Source organism: Urocampus carinirostris, chromosome 9, assembly GCF_059441175.1.
Source record: "Urocampus carinirostris isolate Australia breed hairy pipefish chromosome 9, RoL_Ucar_1.0, whole genome shotgun sequence".
In the NCBI taxonomy this organism is placed as follows: domain Eukaryota; kingdom Metazoa; phylum Chordata; class Actinopteri; order Syngnathiformes; family Syngnathidae; genus Urocampus; species Urocampus carinirostris.
The window spans coordinates 4,608,828-4,628,895 of NC_142357.1; the positions used below are offsets into that span (position 1 = coordinate 4,608,828).

Sequence of the window (20,068 nt, forward strand, 5' to 3'; positions counted from 1 at the left end):
TCTTTCAGAGGAATAATACAAGTACAAGCACTATGTCTTCTTCAGCCTCATCTATTGATCTGCGACATATCCTAAGAGGTTTGAAGTCGCTGTCAAACTCAATGGATCAATTGGCACGTATGTATACTTTAAAGCATATATCTAATAGCCAAGGCCTAGGGCCACATCCGGCCTCCGAGAACGTTTTCTGTTATTGCCGTTTAGTGAATGATAGAAAACAGCATTTTTTTTCTTTAAAGTGATTTTAGCCCACTTTTACTACAATATAGGCCATTAATGGTGCCTGAAAAAATACATGCTTCCATCATTTAATATACAATAAATGGGGATTTTTATATCAAGATAACTTTTCTTTTGTGCCTGTTGAAAATTAAACAATTCTAACAGCCATGATAAAATATTGCTTTACAGTGGGACCTCGCTACTTGGCGGTTCAACGTTCGCGGGTTCAGAGCTTCGCAGGTCTAAAAAAAATAAATAATAAAATAAAATAGTGTAAAAAAATATACATATATATATATATATATATATATATATATATATATATATATATATATATATATATAAAGGAACATATATATACAGGACTGTCTCAGAAAATTAGAATATTGTGATAAAGTTCTTTATTTTCTGTAATGCAATTAAAAAAACAAAAATGTCATACATTCTGGAAACCACCAGTAACTGGTGCACTGACCATGGCATCACTGTCCTTGATTGGCCTGCTAATTCCCCTGACCTGAACCCCATCGAGAATTTGTGGGGTATAGTTAAGAAGAAGATGAAAGACACCAGACCTACAAATGCAAATGAGCTGAAGGCCGCTATCGAAGCATCCTGGGCATCAATAACACCTCAGCAATGCCACAGGCTGATTGCCTCCATGCCACGCCGGATTGATGCAGTAATCCTTGCAAAAGGATTCCCAACCAAGTACTGAGTGCATCAATGGACATTTTCAAATGTTTGATTTAGTTTTGCTGTTATAGAATTATTTTTTTACTTGGTCTGAGGAAGTATTCTAATATTTTGAGATAGGATTTTTGAGTTTTCTTAAGCTATAAGCCAAATTCAGCAATATTAAAAAAATAAAAGGCTTGAAATAGTTCAGTTGATGTGTAATGAATCCAGAATGTATGACATTTTTGTTTTTTTAATTGCATTGCAGAAAATAAAGAACTTTATCACAATATTCTAATTTTCTGAGACAGTCCTGTATATATATATATATATATATATATATATATATATATATAGTTCTTTTTGTTTAGCATTTTTGAAGGGACGTCGCTACTTCGTGGATCCACGTTCGCGGGTTCAGAGCTTCGCAGGTCTAAAAATAATAATTAAATAAAATGATTTAAAAAAAATTCTTTAAACATTTTTTTAAGCATTTTTGAAGGGACGTCGCTACTTCGCGGATTCTCACTTTTTGCGGGTGGTTTTTTTTTTGGTCCCCATTAACCGCGATAACCGAGGGATTACTGTATTTGATCTTATTGGAATGTATTTATATATGTGAAGCTTTTCATTACGTTCAATTAGGTTCACCATACTAAAAGCAGAATTTTAAAAATCTTCAAAATTTGGTCAGTCCATCCCTCGGCTTGTAACTTTTTCTTTTATACAGCGTTTTCATCTGTTTGTCTTCGACACTACTGCTTTATTGCATTGATATAGTTGACTTATTCCATTGGGATGGCTTGGACATTGACCATCGATTGTCAGCTATGCAAATCAAAAGATGTAGCAGTTTGCCCTCGATCTGCAATGTGACAGCCACATAAGGATTACAGAAGTTCAACTGCTATGCAAGTTAGCTGCACTCTGAGGTGTCAACGGCGCCGTATTGCATTGTTATACATGACAGCTGTCAAAGTGCAACCTGCTTGAGTGTTAGATAGAAGTAACTGAAGGTATACTCAAATGGCTTATCCATCAAGCAGAATGTCGTGACATGTTTTCTGCCAAAGGGGACAGTTAAAGTCATAAAAACAAAATACACCATCAGTTAAAAATGCCTTTCTTCCTTGATAGCCCAAATCAAAATAGCAATAAACTTTATATAATCTCATGAATGAAAAAGGATGGGCAAAGGGTTTGGGTTTTTCACATTGTTCTTCTATTCATATATCAGTCTAATTAAGGACCATTCTACTTTAATAGCAAGGTAGCTTTCTATCTATCCTAAAATTTTAAGACATGTGTCTTAGCTTTCTTTAGCACAAACGGTTTGCATACAATAAAATAGATCAATGTACACCAAAGACACAATTTTCCTGTATTAGCTCCAAATAAATGTGCATTTCCAGTATCGCTGGTGTGTGAAAGAAATGTAATTATTCAACCCGATTCAATATACGTATTCATCTTTAATTCAATACCCTGGTTTGTAAGATTGAATTTATTTGGAAAGTAAGAATGTTTTTTTCCCCACTCTTTTTTTCTCTTTATGCCTGCAGTGCAAACACAGCTCAGGCAATGTGATCTGATCGTTTGTGTCGGCCACCCTGACAAGCTAGGACACCTGAAAATCCAGGGGGCGCCTGAGACGATGCCGCAAGCTTCTTCAATCCATGTAAGAGAGCAGAGGTCATCTTTTAATAACTCAATAAAGTCAACTAAGAACCATGAAGAGCAAAGATTAGATTTTGCAAATATTCTTCTGAAAATATTTGCATAGCATTGACCTTTGTATAAGAGCAATTAAGATTTTTGCGTATCTTCTGTGTATGATATTTGCATAAAGAAACACACGCATAGTGCTGGCGCAAGACAGAATCCTGTGGGGTGCTGCAGACCTTAGTGGTTTCAGTATACAGAGCTCAAGTGTGTGGGTGTGTGTGAGGGGTAATCATCTCCTTTACCCCGGGGAATCTTGACAACACTAAAGTGCCCATAAAAACCTGACTTGGACCTAATGATGCAGCGCAACACTCGTCTATGAGGATCAAACATCGCCTGTGGCGTGCCACGTACACACTTTTCAGTTTGTTTTGAGTGAACGGCCGCAACGTCTTTACTTCCCGATCATGCTTTCATCTTTTACCTTGTTGCTTCGTGTTTTAGGAAGGAGTGCAGGGATTGCAGTTGCCTTGGTTACTGCTCTTAAAGCTATAAACCAGGCAACGTTTATAGCACTGTCAGGATTTACCAAATTGGAAAGTATAAGTGTGGGAATACTTAGTGAACATTAATGGAGACACTTATCTTTACTTACATGAACAGTATGTTCCCTTTCTTTGTGTAAATCAGTGTCATAATTAGGTTTACAGGTTTTTACATTATTTAACAACACCATCGGGCAGCACGGCGGCGCAGTGGTTAGCGCTTGTGCGGCACAGTTCATGTCATGGGAACCTGTCGTGGGTTCAAATCCAGCTCCAGACTTTCTGTGCGGAGTTTGTATGTTCTCCCCGTGCTTGCGTGGGTTTCCTCCGGGCACTCCGGTTTCCTCCCACATTCCAAAGACATGCATTTCAGGTGAATTGGCCGGTCCAAATTGTCCCTAGGTGTGAATGAGCGAATGAGTTGTCTGTCCCTGTGTGCCCTGCGATTGGCTGGCAACCAGTTCAGGGTGTCCCCTGCCCACTGCCCGATGATTGCTGGGATGGGCTCCAGCCCCCCGCGACCCTACTGAGGATAAGCGGTACGGCTAATGAGATGAGAACAACACCATCTGCTGGTTTTTGGTGAAAGTGCTTGGATGCAGCTTCCTAATACAATTTGCAAGAGTATAAATTGTTAGTGATATCATCTCACGTTTTATTTTTAAATAAACTCATAAATATACAGTGGCTTTGTGAAACTATTTGCCCCCCTTGAACTTTGACTTTTTGCCACATTTCAGACTTGGAACATCAAGATATAAAATTGTGATTTCTTGTGAAGCATCATTAATATGTGGATAATTGGAATAATTGGTCTGGACTTTGACTTGGCCATTTTAACACCTTGATATATTTTTTTGGTGAACCATTCATTGTAGCTTTTGCTTTGTTTTGGATCATTGTCTTGTTGGATGACAAATCTCTGTCCCAGTCTCAGGTCTTTAGCGGACTCCATCAGGATTTCTTCCAGAATGGTCCTGAATTTGGCTCTTATCAATCTTCCCATCAATTTTAACCACCTTCCCTGTCCCTTCTCAGGAAAAGCAGGCACAAACCATGATGTTGCCACCACCATGTTTGACTGTGGGAATGGTGTTTTGAGGGTGATGAGCTGTGCTGCTTTTACGCCAAACAACGTTTTGCATTGTTGCCAAAAAGTTCGATTTTGGTTTTATCTGACAAGAGCACCTTCTTCCACATATTTGGTGTGTCTCCCAGGTGGCTTGTGGCAAACTTTAAATGACACTTTTTATTTATATCTTTAAGAAATGGCTTCCTTCTTGCCACTCTTCCATAAAGGCCAGATTTGTGCAGAATATGACTGATTGTTGTCCTATGGACAGATTCTCCCACCTCAGCTGTAGACCCCTGCTGTTCATCCAGAGTGATCATGGGCCTCTTGGCTGTATCTCTGGTCAGTTTTCTCCTTGTATGAGCTGAAGGTTTAGGGGGACAGCCCGATCTTGGTCGATTTGCAGTGATCTGATACTCCTTCTATTTCAATATTATTACTTGCACAGTGCTCCTTGTGATGTTTAAAGCTTGGGAAATCTTTTGGTATCCAAATCCAACTTTAAACTTCTCCACAACAGTATCTTGGACCTGCCTGGTGTGTTCCCCGTTCTTCATGATGCTCTTTGGGCTTTAAAAACACCTCTGAGACTATCACAGTGCAGGTGCATTCATACAGAGACTGGATTACACACAGGTGGATTCCATTTATCATTGTTAGTCATCAACATTGAATCATTCAGAGATCCTCACTGAACTTCTGGATAAAGTTTGCTGCACTGAAAGTAAAGGGGCTGAATAATTTTGCACACCCACTTTTTTTTTTTGTTAAAAAGGTTTAAAATATCCAATACAGTGTGTTCTACTTCATGATTGTGTCCCACTTATTGTTGATGCTTCACAAGAAATTACAGTTTTATATCTTGATGTTTGAAGTCTGAAATGTGGCAAAAGGTCACATAGTTCAAGGGGGCCAAATAGTTTCGCAAGCCACTGTAATATGTATATATATATATATATATATATGTATATATATATATATATATATATATATATATATATATAAGGGCGGCACGGCGGATGGGTGGTTAGCGCAGCCCCATGGTGCGGGGGTTCATGGTTCAAGTCCAGGTACCGCAGCCTCCCTGTGTGCAGTTTGCATGTTCTCCCCGTGCCTGTGTGGGTTTACTTCGGGCACTCCGGTGTCCTCCCACATTCCCAAAAACATGCTTGTCAGGGTAATTGGCTGGTCCAAATTTTCCCTAGGTGTGAATGAGCGGAGTTGTCTGTCTCTGTGCCCTGCGACTGACTGGCTGGCAACCAGTTCAGGGTGTCCCCTGCCCACTGCCTGAAGATGGCTGGGATGGGATGTATATATATACAGGGATCAGAATGGAGATTTTCATTTTCAGCTGAAATAGCCAGCGTCCAGGAATAAACCAGGGCGGAGCCCCCCCCACCGCCAAAAAAAAAAAAAAAACCTGGGTTTTAGGCATTTTACTTGTCCAAAACCATGCTTATATTTATCATTTAAGTAACATTTTTAGAAGATTAAAATAATTTGCCCACATAACTGATTTTTTTGTAATTACTGCAAGATAAGTTCAAATGCAGTTCAGTCCCTGCAGCTTGTGCGACAATGCGGCCAATTTTTCTAACGGCCGCCAGGGTGCGCCAGAGCAATAAAGGAAAGAGTGAGACAGTCGGATTTTGAATTTGTTTGCTACGCAAGAGAAAATGTGAAAAAGTCGGAATGCCTTTGGGGTTCAAAAACAGCGGAAATCCGCGGATCCGCGGAAAATTCTGATCCCTGTATATATATATATATATATATATATATATATATATATATATATATATATTACTACTTCACATTTAATGTGTGACACATTCCAATATGCTAACAGCCCCCGTTTTTTCTGTGCGTGGACATTTTTTGTATTTGAATGTGGACCTTCATATTTGGAGCATTTAATCACCCAAAAATCTGCACACAAAGTGACAAATGGAATATAATTGATTTCCAATCACTTTTGTATTAGTTCATGCACATAAACATGAGTCCATGCCAAAATATTACTCAAAGAAAATTCTACAACTAATTTACACATACTTTTTAACATATTCACATAATGAATGACAAAGATTTAAAACACAACAAATTTCATTTGTGTTAGGTTAGGTGTTTGGCACATATACAGTACACGTACGTATATACACTACTGTTCAAAGACTTGGGGTCACCCAGACAATGGCGTGTTTTCCATGAAAAGTCATACTTTTTTCGAAAATACAATGGAGTTGCAAAATAAAAAGTCGCGGCTTTGAAAATGCTATTTGAAAAACCTTGCTTTTGTCAATGAATGAAACTTCTAATTGACCTTAAACTTTTTAACTGTAGTGTACATATTTGTTCTTGTTGTTGTACATAATTTTTTTTTTTTTACTTAAATGCAATGATCGTGGCAGTGCAGTTTTATACCTAGGCAGAGAAGACAGATCTGAAAAAGGAATGGAAATGAGCCTTTTTCCATAGCAGTGTGCAAGTATGGACTTCCATAGAGCTGTAGTCATCAGACTTGCAGTGACATCTTTTGGTCACAGTTGGTAATGTGCACTATTGTTCCCCCAATTTCTGCAATAATTTTGTGTGGATTAAATCTGGATCAAATTTGTGAGATATTGGTGGGTAAATTTTATGTGTTGTGTTTTGTCCAATTAAAGGTTGCTGCACATTAGCGACTCATTGTTCATTAGAAGACATCTTGTCAATTTATTTTCCATCACAGCATTGTCCATTACCAGAGTTGTATCCTAGGAGAGTCTTTGCATGTCACACCTAAGTGATAGGGGAGGGCACTCAGCAGGGAGAATGATCAATCATGGTCTGATCCCACCCCCAGGACCCTCAGGCCTGTCTGAATGAAAACAGGAGTCCACCTGGGGGGTCTCTGAGGGTGCAAGAAAAACCCAATGCCCCATACACTCACCTTTCAATTTTAAGTTAGAATCTAGTGTTCTGATTTTGATACATAATCCTGTTGAAAGCCTTACTGTTGTAGGGTCAACGGGGATCCCTTTGTGAATTTAGCGTCAAGTGTTGATTTATAAAATATCTGACTACCTGGGGAGGGGACGGTGGTTGGGTGGATGTCTAAGTCAATGTTTTCAAGCCTTGACACAAGATGACGTTGAATCAGAACCTGTTTTGTCAACATTAAGGTTAACTGGTTGAGAACAGATATGGTCATTGAGAGCACGCATCAATGCAAATTTTCCTTTGGGGTCAATATGGAAGTAATCATGTATAGCCGGTGGAGAAAGAAGATAAGGGGTGGATCAGGGAGGACCCCCAGTGGGGAAAAGCCTTCATTAGCTCACAGCAGGAGAGCATGGGAAATACGGTGCATCCCCAGGAGCAAAATGGCAAATGGAAGGGATTAGGGGCCAATCTTCAAGTCATTTTTGTTGTCATAATTATATAATATGTCTTTGAGATAGAAGCCCAGTTTCAGCCCGATTATTGTGAAGCTGTAAAAAAAAGATTTTGTCCTTAATTGAAGCAAAAGAACATATTATGACAGTTATGCCTACTGCTCCAAGAAAAGACCCCTTGTTGAATACAAAAGTCATGGCCTTTATTATTCACTTGAGAAAGTGGCACATTTCTGACACCACCAGCTGAGAGGAAGTTTTTTTTTCATACAGGTGGTTGAATCCAGAAATAAATAATTTGCGATAACATCAGGTGGTTAAATTTTGTATATATCTTACAGTAATCCCCCGCTATATGGTCTTTCACCTTTTATGGTCTTGGTGCTTCACGGATTTTCTATATGTATTGTGTTCTGCATTCTTAATGGATAACAGGTAGTAGATAGATAGATAGATAGATACTTTATTCATCCCCTAAGGGAAATTCACATTTCCAGCAGCATCCCCGAGCTGAGAACAGTACAATAATAAAGCCAAAAGAATACAATATACAAATACCCAGTGTGACGTGCAAATGCCCACTGTAGCGTGTTATATAGAGTAACTAAATAGTGCTACACAGAATACATATTGCAGTAAGATTCGGTAATATCCAATGTAGGTGGTGTGGTTTAATGTGGGCCTTTACTCTGCCGGGTGGAGTTAAAGAGCCTCATGGCATGAGGAAGAAAAGATCTCTTCAGTCTGTCCGTAGTACAAGACAGTGACAGCAGTCTGTCGCTGAAACTGCTCTTCTGTCTGGAGATAATGCTGTGTAGTGGATGCGATGGATTGTCCATGATTGACCTCAGCTTTTTCAGTGCTCGTCTCTCAGCTACTGTTGTTAGGCTGTCCAGCTCTTTGCCCACAACTGAGCTCGCTTTCCTAGCCAGTTTATTGAGACGAGAGGCATCCTTCTTCTTGACGCTGCCTCCCCAACACGCTGCCGCATAGAAGAGGGCGCTTGCCACTACTGTCTCATAGAATATTTTCAGGAGCTTTTTGCAGATGTTGAAGGAGGCCAGCCTTCTGAGGAAGTAAAGTCGGCTTTGCCCTTTCCTACATAGAGCTTCTGTGTTGGCAGTCCAGTCCAGTTTGTTGTCCAGCTGCACACCCAGGTATTTGTAGGTCTGGACAATTCTACATGTTCTCCCTTGATGGTTACAGGAAGTAGGTAGGTATTGGTTAAATAAATGGATAAATGACTGTTAACAGGTACAGTTAAGAGTACTTTTTTTTTTTTTAATAAAGGCACAGGCCGTTGTTTGAAACAGTTTGTTCATGGTTTCAGTGTTTAAACAAGTATTTATTTGTATTATACATCATGGATTTTGCCTATCAGGGGTTCTTTTTGGAACTTCTTTGCTTTTGCAACACATAAAATTCCATAATAATGGTTTTAGTGTTCAGGAACTTAAAAAGAAAGTTAGTGGTAACTTAAGACTTTTGCTAAGTATTGCATGCTCCATGCATTTGTAATACACTTTTTGTCACATAATGTAACAAATGAACGAGTTTTCCGAGCTGGATGTTTGAATCTCACAATCATAAGCTAAATGACGACATAGTGACTGCAACAAAGCACTTGCAAAAAAATAAGCCTGTAAAATGTCACAATAGGTCCAATATACAGTAACTTTATTTGTTAAACAAATGCTTGGGCCTGTAAATATGGTTTGTTCTTCGGTGTCAATTCATAATAGAGTATTTAATTTTGTAGAAATTAAGTTTCTACTTCACAGATTTTACCTATCACGTGTTCTTTTGAACGTAACCACACAACATACAGGGGTTCACTGTATGCATTCACATCGTTTGGAAAAAGTTGATTTTCAGCAGGTTGTCAAAAAGATGCTGTCATCCACCCCCTCTCCTTTCCTTTGATCCATTGTGGTCCCCATTACCATTACCTGCAAGTGTCAGTAAAGCTCATATTGTCACCCTCCCAGATTATCAGGACAAATACCTGTCTTTCAGGAGTGGAAATACTTCACTAATTTGTCTTTCGAAGCCTGAGAATCACCTCAATACGCATTTGCACCAAAAAACTTCTGGATCAACACCTTGACAGAGGTGTCATCTACTCCATGTTATTCCTGTAATCCTCTATTTAGTGTATTCACGCTATTCTGATTATAATGCCAGCAACTTAGTATGCGTCTTGTCATAAAATACTGTGATTCACAAGTAAAACAGTCTTTTTCTTAGTGTGACATTAAAAAAGGGACAATAATTAAATGGGTAAATTTTATTGGAAGAATAAGTAGAAGAAGGTCATTTTTACGTCAGTGCCATAAGTTATAAATAGAGAACATTTTTTAAAAAGTGCAGAGTTTACAAATCATATTTCAGGTATTGTTTCAAAATCAGTGTTTCCAAACTGGCGGCGCGCGACGCAAACGTGGGATGCTGACCCGTATTTAGTGGGTCGCGGGTCTTTGCCCTGGAAAAATAATGCTGATAAAATACTCTTCAACAGTTTGGCAATAATGTTCAGCAAAAATATGAGTTGACAGTTTCACACCTCAAAAAAAGACTGGTCAGGTTTGTTTTCACATGTTGAGCATGGCCAAACAGATACAGCGAAGAATATATGACATGGATTTCATTACATTGAAGACATAGCTACTGAAGTAAGGCACTTTGGATTTAATATAAAATGTAGCTAATTTAGCATTAAAGAGACTTAATCTAAATATTTTTCAACTGCATGGTACTGTAATGTGTTGTGCTATTAAAAATTAGTGCTCAAAAGCTCAAGGAAGAATATAAACTACGGAGACTCAAAAGTGACCAGACTGCATCTTTTTTCGTCTACTCATAGCAGCAAAATGGTGTGGTTTGGTCACTGAGTCTCCCTTGTGCTTTGTGGCACTCTTTTTCTGTTTGCTCTGCATAACACAGCTACATTTAGTGGTCAAATATTACACAGCATCCATTTATGCAGGGTCTCCAATGTGGTGCCCGCAGGCACCAAGGTACCTCCCTAAAACACCTGTGTGGCCCTCTGACAGGTTCTGGAAATAGCTCAGCAGTGATTGGTCATTGCCATGTTCTAGTAAATTGGATTTCGAACTGTCGTGATGTTTTAGTGTTCGACTTACATTCTAATAATCCTAAAATGGTAACCACATAGTAATTAAGTTATTTTAGAATTGTACATCAAAAAAGTAGCTCTTCCTACCAATCAGTGTGTGTGTGTGTGAGTGTATTATATGTAAAACACACACAATTTTAAAAGTGGAATTTTTTTCTAGATTTGGGTCGCGGCTTTTAATGGGACAATTTTTTTTTTACCTAAAAGAATAACTGAAAGTCTGGGTATGTTTTTTTGGTTTTAACATGATTCAAACTCTGGTCTTGGCTGCGAGAGTACCAAATTCTTGACTCTTGACTACGAGTGATGTAGATGCAAAGGCATTGAGTTTTATCTCATCACCCTTAAGTCTGTACTAGAGAATAAATGTATTACTTACAATGCTTATAATAGAATAGAAGAATTGACTTTACTGTCATTGTAACATTTGCTTTACAAACCAAAATTCACATTCATCTCTGGTTACAGTGACTAAAAATGGTGTGTTTAAGACATAAAGTCTCCTGCCTTTTCATAAGGTATTTATACAACTGGTGGTTCAGTGCTTTGACAACTAAGCTAAACTTGTACATGTTAAGACTGCATGGCACAACAAAAGCTTTTTGTTCCATGGACTTTTTTCGGAAAAGAAACCAAAGAGTTATTTCGTTATTTATAATTCAGATATAATGTTATTATTTATACAATTACTTTTGTTCTGTGAATAATCTAGAGAGTTATTTGATTTTGGCTTCCTGGAAAACATTACATTTTTAAATTTAGGCACCCTTGCACGCAACCATCCCTTTTTCTGGCCTAACTGACCATTGCCCCTCATCAAAGAAGGAAAATGCTATGTGACCCTCGCAGGAAAAAAATTGGAGACCCATGGTAAAGAGGATTTTTGATGCATTCCTGTTTCATTTGAGTCCACGACCTCTGCGTTTGAGGCCATTACCTTGATTTATTTCATTTCTGGCGCAGATGTGCTTCACCACCACTTGCGAGCAGTTGTCACAATTCACCTTGCAGCACCAGTGGAACTTGCAGTTGCAGCTGGTTACCACCTCCGCCCGCCTTTCATTCACCATTAATCCGCATTCGTGGCACAACCTGCGGCAGCTTTTCCTTTCCCACGATGTCAACCCCTCGCCATGCTGCATGCATTCGCGGCCTTCAGTGCCGTAGAGTCCGAGAGTGACATTTCTCTTGCAGTAATCTGGAGAATCCTCCAAGTAGACGAGCTCGGTCTTCAGGACGCCGCCGAAGGTTTGGACTATGTCCCCCTGGCTCTCTGCGCTATTACCTGCCCTTTTCATCTTTTTGTCAATGTCCAGCTTTTGGGCGTGGTTGTGCTTGACCTTTAAATAATCTCCAATTTCTCTGAAGTCTGATAACTGCGCCCAACAAGTTCGGACAGTGCAGCTCTCAGACATGCCGTGGCATCTGCACATACGTTTCATAGTCGCTTTTACAGCCTGTTGAAACAAGGTTTTTTTGTTTTTTTTGTGTTAAACTTGTTGTTATCATATTGTTTATATTATGTGACAATGCTCACAAGTCGTCCGGCTTCATTGTTGTGTAGGTTGACAGCAGCTCGCGAGTCCTGAGCCGTCTCTTGCGCATCCACATACTGTTTGGAGATCCTCTCCCCGAAATCCACATTATCACTGCAGCCGCCCCACAGCCACCCTTGTCCACCTATTGGCAAAACAAAATGTATGTATTGAGAGGACGTGCCTTGGATTTCTCTTTAACACAATAGAGTACAGTTTAGTTGTAAAAGGAATTGCATTGCAAAACGAGAATCAGTGGTGTGCACAGAAATTTTGGGGGCTAAGTGCTCAGTGGAAAAAGCGGTGCTTTTGTGGGTATCTGCGTTTCATCTTTAAAAGTAATTTAATTGTGAACCCATACTTTATGAACTTTTGAAGCTGACGTTCTACCACCAGCCACCGTCTAATGCTCTACAGAAAGCGTCTCAAACTCAAGTCACTTCGGGGGGCGTCGGAGCTAAGTTGTGGGTGAGGTTGGGCCAAGTCAAGTTTTCCACGATAAAAAAACAGTTCAAAAAGTCCCTCCATTGTCAAATGTATGTTTTATAAAATAGTCCACACAAAATAAGTTAAAAAAAAAAATCACAACTCATTAAAATAAACCAATCAATCAGTTATGTATAAATCATTTTTTACTAGTAGCAGTAAGATGGACAATTATGTCACCTCCCTGTAGGTGAGGCTCATGTTATGTAAAAGTAATACTGTAGTATGTCTCAACCTACAAGTACTAAAAAAATGTACTTTTTTGCTAATTATTTAAATCAGTATTGTTTTTTATGAAGGACATTTTTTACCTGTAGAAGACACTGAATAATGCATGCTTTACCTTTAAGTGCTGCCTTAGCTGATTATGGATTAGTTGATTACTGATTAGGAATTTATAAGAAAACAAATTACCCAATGTTTTTAAGATCTTATTTTGTGTAAGGAATTTTAAAAATTGACATCTGACGGCGGAATGCCCAACCTCACCCAAAACCTAGCTCTGGCATCCCCCAGGTAAACTGAGTTTGAGGCCCCTATCGTAAATATTTGGACTATTTTATAATCATATTTAAGTATTTATTACTTGTTTACCCCGGTGTGTCATGTCTTCTTTCTTTGCAAACAATGTCCACTACGTGGTTATCAATAAAAATAAAGACAATTTAATTCATTTTCGAACGCAACATCCATGAAAAACACTTTAATGTATATCATTTTTGCAACAGGCTTTACCTATTTTGCCATTCCTTGAAACATCGCAGCCACAGTTGTCGAGGTCCCCCATAGTGCAGTTTCTTGTCAAGACGTACATGACTCCTGCAGCATTGATTGCATTAACAAATGAGGTTTCCCTGGTGGCTGCAAATAAACAAATGCGTGGTGATTATTCAAGACGAGCCACGCATTTCTACGATTTTGGAGTTAACAGTTGCTTCGGTAATAGTGCTCAATTATATAGGTACAACAGTACTATTTCACAAACGGAATAATCACCACGCTTGAGTCCCTTGAGCTGAACAGCACTCTCCGGACAGTTCCATCTGTCCCATGAAAACTGACGTTTGCATTCCTCGATGCCAATTTGCGTGCCCACCTGCACGTCCTTGTAGTGTGTAAAAAACCCCTGCAAGAGATACGAGGACATGCGCTCATTTTCTTTAGGATATTATACATAACACTTTCAAGGTGCAGGTTGCAAATTGCGATTACCTTGGATCCTGTCATTAAAAAGTTGCCAGCAATCCTGAAAAGAGAATACCATTGTCGTCCCGTTTTTAACAATAAATAAAAAGCCATCAATCACTCACCAAGCGTGTCCTGGATATATTCTGCAAAGAAAAGTGAGAATAAGCCATAGGAAGTGTGTCATTCCGACTGTTTTTTTGACAACCTTTCTGTCCGCCGTCGTTCTTGCAATTTAAACCAAAAGAGGAACAATCGGGGCTCTTGAATCCCTTATCACCCGTGTGGCCAAAAAGCTGATTGGATAACTGATTTGGGAAACGCCTAGGCGCCCTTATGAGGCGACCATCCTCTGCAGATGCATACCCCCATACATATTTAATTGGCTTTATTGTCATTGACATCAAGATTGTAAAACATTGTATGTAACGAGATTAGACACAGCACTCCTGGGTAAACGTGTAATAAAGACTTTAAAGAGAAAAGGGAAAATATTTAAAACGTAGTGATTAGAAACTGGCTGAAATTATAGTAACAGTGCAATGAAAAAGAATAGTGCATTGTAACAATAGTGCAACGAAGAGACGTGCAATGGCATTTAGCAGCAACACAAAAAACAGATTAAAAAAAATTGTGTTGCCGCTAATGCAAAATTGTGAAAAGGTATGTCTTTTCACCATTTTGTGCAGTAACACTTGGCAACAAAAACAAGTGACAAACCAAACGTTTTCGGTTCACATAAAGATATTTATTTAAGTCAATGTAATAAACAGTATACCAGTTTTGAGACACAATTCAGCAGTATTCATTTTGTTTAATAACCTTTTGTAATCCTGTGGATAACATGAAGTGCAATTCAACAAGGGCGTAGTTTTGGCATTGAAAGAGAGGACGCGCCCCGCAATTATCAAGCAATCACTGTTTTGTACCCACCAATATCATGTGATCACTTCAAAAGTGTGCCATGTCCCCAGGGTTGGGAAAGTAACTTTAAAAACTTATTCAGATGTAGTTAAAGTTACCTGTTGAAAAATGTAGTCGGTTACATATTCCAAGCACCATCCTATTATAGTAAAGTAACTCGGTTACTATTAATCACCTTCAAATTACCAATACCAAATATGCTAGTAAAAGACAAAAGAAACTGAATATAAATAAAACTACAGCATTACAACTAGAGAGAACTTAAGATGATGTAAACCTGAAAAAGAAATGAAGGAAAGCAAGGTAAGGTAGTTGCTTGTAGTCCTACAAAGAAAGTGCTCAAATCGCATCCAAATAGTTCTGTTTTTAAAAAAAAATGTCATGTGTGAGCCTCATACCTCTCTGTCTTTCCAATTTCAGTGATTGAAATTGCGATGGTCACAATTAGTCAATCGAATTATGTATTCCCTTGTGATTAAGTATCTAGTATCAGTATTGTCACCCACCGCTGCCCTTCAATGCAAGGGCCCAGATGACGGATGAGTTTGATGTCTCTTTACACCAAAAAAGTGTGACGAGATGATGAAGGTGCTCTATCTGAGTCAGATCATAAGGCCCTCCCTGCTACTGGTAACCATGAAAATCATTACTATCTGTTTTATGTGGGTGAGCAAACCACTACCCAAAACCAGCCTGAAGAGAAGAGGCGCCGCCAGACTGTTCTTGCCCAAGACACACCACATGAAAAAGGTGCCACTAGTACTAGTGAACTGTGAAATATACAGAACTTTTGAAAACAATTGTATCTTGCAAAATAATCCTTATTTTTTACTAAATACAACTGTAATTTGATTAAGTTTTTTTCTATAACTAAAGGAATACGATTCAATTTTTTGTATTCTAATTACGTACTACCGTTTCATGTATTGTCTTACCTCCCTGAGCTTGTTTGTCACCACTAATAGCAAGACGTCATTGTTTTTTCCCCACCAATATGATGTGATCACTTAAAAAAATGCGCTATGTCCCCACTAATGCCAAGACTAAACCTACGCCCTTGCAATTCGACAATTGTTACATCAAAAAAACGCAATCAATAGATCTATCACTGATCAAGTTGTCGCTGCTTTCGTTTTGCTTTGTTGTGTGTTTTTCTTGCGCTTCCTGTGCGCGCACAGTAATATTTAGTCACGACCCTTGCACATTTGTCACATTTAACCGTGCAACACCAATGAAATTTACAATTACAACTACTGACAACTTGAATGTGCTTCTTCGTTACCCGGAGGCCGCATTCGTAACACAGCCTGCGGCAACTTTTCCTTTGCCATTTTGGCATACTTTTGTTCCCTTTCAGGCATTCCCGTCCCTCGGACCCCTCGTAGCCGAGGCTGCGGTTCCTGGTGCAGTAATCCGGAGAGTCCTCAAAAAAGATCAACTCCGTCCGCGGAATGTTGCGGAAAGTGTGCGTAATGACGCCTCTGTTGTCTGCGCTATTTCCAGCCCTCAACGGTCTCTTGTCAACTTCCAACTTCTTGGCTTGGGAATGCTTGACTTTCAGGTAAGTGCCCACCTCCCTGAAGTCTGCCAGTTGCATCCAACATGTTTGGATGCTGCAACTTCCAGACACGCCGTGGCACTTGCAAGCTCTCCTCATTGTGGCTTTGATTGCCTAAAAGGAACAAAATGATTGTTCAATAAAATTAAGTCATAAACTGAATATGTATATTTATCATTTAAACAGTGGTTCTCAACTGGTGTGATTAATGACCCAGCACCCCACCCTAATAAAAAGCCACAACCCAAATTAAGAAAAAACGCAACATTGGCCAGCAAAACTGAGATAGCTTCAAGTAATGATATTCCCTTTAAAGTAGCCAGGTCTAACTTATGGCCCGCGGAAAAGACCCGATGGATGCTTTTATCTCTCCCTTCATAAATGTCTGAGTATGTCTAAAAAGTGAGTCTCTCTGTCAGTTTTTCTCAACTGGTGGATCACGACCCAAAAGTGGGTCGAGGACCATTTTGTATTGTGTGGCAAGTCGTTGCCTTGAAAAAAGAAATGTTATGGAGAAAAAAACCCAAATACATCTAAGGATCAATTACACTTCTTGACACTAGATGACAATAATGCCCTGCAAATACAAGTTGACACCCACCATTTCACACCCCAGAAAAGAGCCAGTAAAACTTTTACACATATGGAGCATGGCCAAAGGCAGATACAATGGAAAATATATGAGATATGCATTTTATTGTATTAAATACATAGCACATAAGTGAATCATTTTGGATTTCATTAGAAATGCATATAATTAATCAATAAAGGGACTGTGTGTATGATTTGTCCACTAGATGTTGCGGTATTGTGTGGTGCAACCAACAATGAGTGCTATAAAGGACCAGACGAACACAAATTACTTAATGTGATGACCAATCTGCAACATTTTTTTTCTTATTTTTTTTTGCCAAGCCTTTCACAAGGTTTTTGGTTCTTTAGCAGCAAGATGCTCATGCTGTCAACCAATTGCAAATTTCACAACTTAAGAGTAGGTTTTTAATGCATGTTTGCATCTATTTTCTTTATTATTTTTATTAATATTTTTTATTTTTATAATGAATGACGTATTTTTACCACTAAGAGTCACTAAATAGGCAGGGATGTCAAACTTAGTTTGGCACTGGGGCCGGATCTAGGCTTTCCGTTCTGAGGCGGGATGGAGCAGTAAAAGAATGTCAACCACAATTTTTTTGCTTTGTTTTTCCAGTATTATGCTTTCACATGAAGCTTACATTAACAACCTACTCTACATATCATACTCACGGATGACAACGGATTAATTCCAAACACAACACATTTATTCACAAACAATTGGGGAAAAAAATCATGTTTGCTATCTGCTGGTCAACTAGTGATCCCATGAGCCAAAAAGAGAGACGCAGGTTAGAGAGCGTTCTCCAATCGGGCCCCGGTGCTGTGGAATGCTCTGCAATAGTCTTTGGTCTGCGCAGCCCTTTGAGACTCCTTGTGATTAAGAGCTATACAAATAAACATGACTTTACTTGAATGTGTTTATTGTTTTTGTTTTTTTGACAGTTGAGTGAATGCAGTTTTACACCTGAGCCAAATAACCATGCTTTACAAACTCAAGTGAGAGCTAAGAAAAAATTCAATTTTTGCCCTGTCGCACTGATTTGAAAACAACGACAAAAAGAAAAACAAAATAAAAGTTTTCGCATTCTATAAGTAATAAGATTAGAATATATCAGATCAAACTACTAGATTGGGCCTACAAACGCTGAGAGTATACTCTTTACTGCCCTCTAACGACCAGAGAGAACATATAGTTTGTATTTATTTCAAAGATCATAACTTTTGATAGCAAATACTTGGAGGCTTGCTTCTTTTTTTTTTAAATACTCAAACAGTTATGGCGGGTCTGATTAAATCACCCAACGGGCTGGGTCCAACCCGCGGGCTGTTTATTTATTTATTTTTTTATTTGGGTCTCGGCTTGTAATTAGGGTGGTGGTGTGCTGGGTAATCCGACCATTTGAGAACTACTGCTCTAGACGCTGCTTTAAACTATTAAGTCAAAGGCTTACTAGTCTCCCAGCCTCATTATTATGCAAGTTGACCGCAGCGCGAAAGTCGTGTCCATCTTCCAACGCGTCCACAAAATGTTTGGAGATCTTTTCTCCAAACGCCACATTATCACTGCAGCCTCCCCAAATCCATCCTCTGCCTCCTAAGAGGATGAATGAAGATAAAACCAAATTTCACTATTATCAAGCAATATGCTTAAAATAAATATGAAGCAACCTACCGGTCTGTCCTATTCTGGAGTCATCACAACCACAGTTATCAAAGTCTCCCATGCTGCAGTTTTTGGTGAGAGAAAACATAACTCCTGCAGCGCAGATGGCATGTACAAAGGATGTTTCTCTTGTAGCTACGACAAGACAGAAAAACAGGAGCAAAATTGTTTTCCGGGTTAGCAGGCACGCATGTTCCCCGTGCATAAAGTGTGCGCAAAGTCGCATTTGATGCGTGCGTAAATTGAAGAATTTGCACATTTACATACTCACCAACACAACATTTTCACGCGGTACAAACCCGCTTTTCTCTCCTCAAACGGTACTACGATTTTTTTGCCGATTTTTTAAACAACCTTGACTTGAGACTATTTTTTAGTCTACATCTGCTTTAGTTTCAAGCGGGACTAAGTATTTTTGTGAATAAACCCTTTTAACGCATTCGATTTCTTTTTTGGTAAAGGTTTGCGACTTCTGGCTCTGAATAAGCACATCTTTTGTGTTGTTTTTATTAATATTCTGGAAAGTGATTGTGTTTTGCACGATAAAATCTACTTATTTTTAATGTCAAATGGTTGGCGTACTGTGCGCGTAAAATCGTGTATAATGCGTGCCTAAATCGAAGGTTTGTTGTGTTGGAATAATCGTTTAACAGATATATGTATCTTACCACTTCGGTGGGCGTTATGTGTGGATATCTGAAGTGTACTCTGTGGACAGTTCCATCGGTCCCAAGCAAATTGGTGCTTGCATTCTTGTATTCCATTTTGTGCGCCCACTTGCACGCTGCCAGCGTAGTTTAAAAAAGCCTTGGATGAGAGACAGAGAATGGGGCGAAAGCGATTAAATGCAATTGCAGGTAGTGAGGATATGCTTGTCAATAATTTTAGCACGGAATGAAAAATTTATATTGATTGTTGCTATAGGTACCTTTGGCCCAGTCATGAGGAAATTATTCACCGTCCTATAAAAAAGAGTTAAACAATAATCGAAATTAGTCAAATTTAAACACAAAATATTAAAAGAAAATCCATGTAAAAATATAAATGTCAGACCAAGTGGACGCAGATTGTAAAATATAACTCATGTAGAGAACCAGCACAATATGCAGAATCCAAGCTCCCATGATTGTTGTGTAAAAATGATATCCTTGGTGAGAGGAGCAGAAAGAAATTAGGTCTGCATAAAGTGTACCGTGACCCCTCTCCCGATTTTATTTATATGGCTGTGGGCCTTTTGAGTGACAGATTTGTCTAACAAGTGACGCTCCACTGTGAAAAAGACGACAGTGAAGATGCCTGCAGACAAATAGGAGCCGTCCGAGCACAAGCGCACTTCAAAGCGAGAATGCAGACACGCCAACAGCCCCTCATTAATTCATCTGCATCGATTTGGTACCCCTTTCCCACCAAGTGGCAACCTAAAAATCC

The 20,068-nt window shown here is 39.0% G+C and overlaps 2 protein-coding genes and 1 long non-coding RNA gene across 3 annotated transcripts; 1 reads left to right on the top strand and 2 right to left on the bottom strand.

Annotated features, from left to right (window-relative positions):
* Positions 1–8: 8 nt before the first annotated feature.
* Positions 9–11,795, top strand: LOC148359150 (uncharacterized). The gene is made up of 4 exons (XR_015851367.1): positions 9–117; positions 2,463–2,578; positions 11,455–11,562; positions 11,656–11,795. It is a non-coding gene; the product is annotated as an uncharacterized LOC148359150 (long non-coding RNA).
* On the bottom strand, positions 11,466–14,113 carry LOC148359151 (protein Wnt-8a-like). Its single transcript, XM_088344269.1, has 6 exons — positions 14,024–14,113; positions 13,926–13,959; positions 13,710–13,839; positions 13,449–13,574; positions 12,230–12,372; positions 11,466–12,149 (listed from the first exon to the last, which is right to left on the bottom strand). Exons 1-6 carry the CDS (start codon positions 14,083–14,085, stop codon positions 11,592–11,594), a joined length of 1,053 nt encoding a protein of 350 aa, XP_088200395.1. The 5' UTR covers positions 14,086–14,113; the 3' UTR covers positions 11,466–11,591.
* A 1,751-nt stretch (positions 14,114–15,864) lies between these two features.
* On the bottom strand, positions 15,865–19,764 carry LOC148359152 (protein Wnt-8a-like). The gene is made up of 6 exons (XM_088343965.1): positions 19,694–19,764; positions 19,569–19,602; positions 19,309–19,447; positions 18,650–18,775; positions 18,429–18,571; positions 15,865–16,494 (listed from the first exon to the last, which is right to left on the bottom strand). Exons 1-6 carry the CDS (start codon positions 19,762–19,764, stop codon positions 15,928–15,930), a joined length of 1,080 nt encoding a protein of 359 aa, XP_088200091.1. The 3' UTR covers positions 15,865–15,927.
* Between the last annotated feature and the right edge of the window lie 304 nt (positions 19,765–20,068).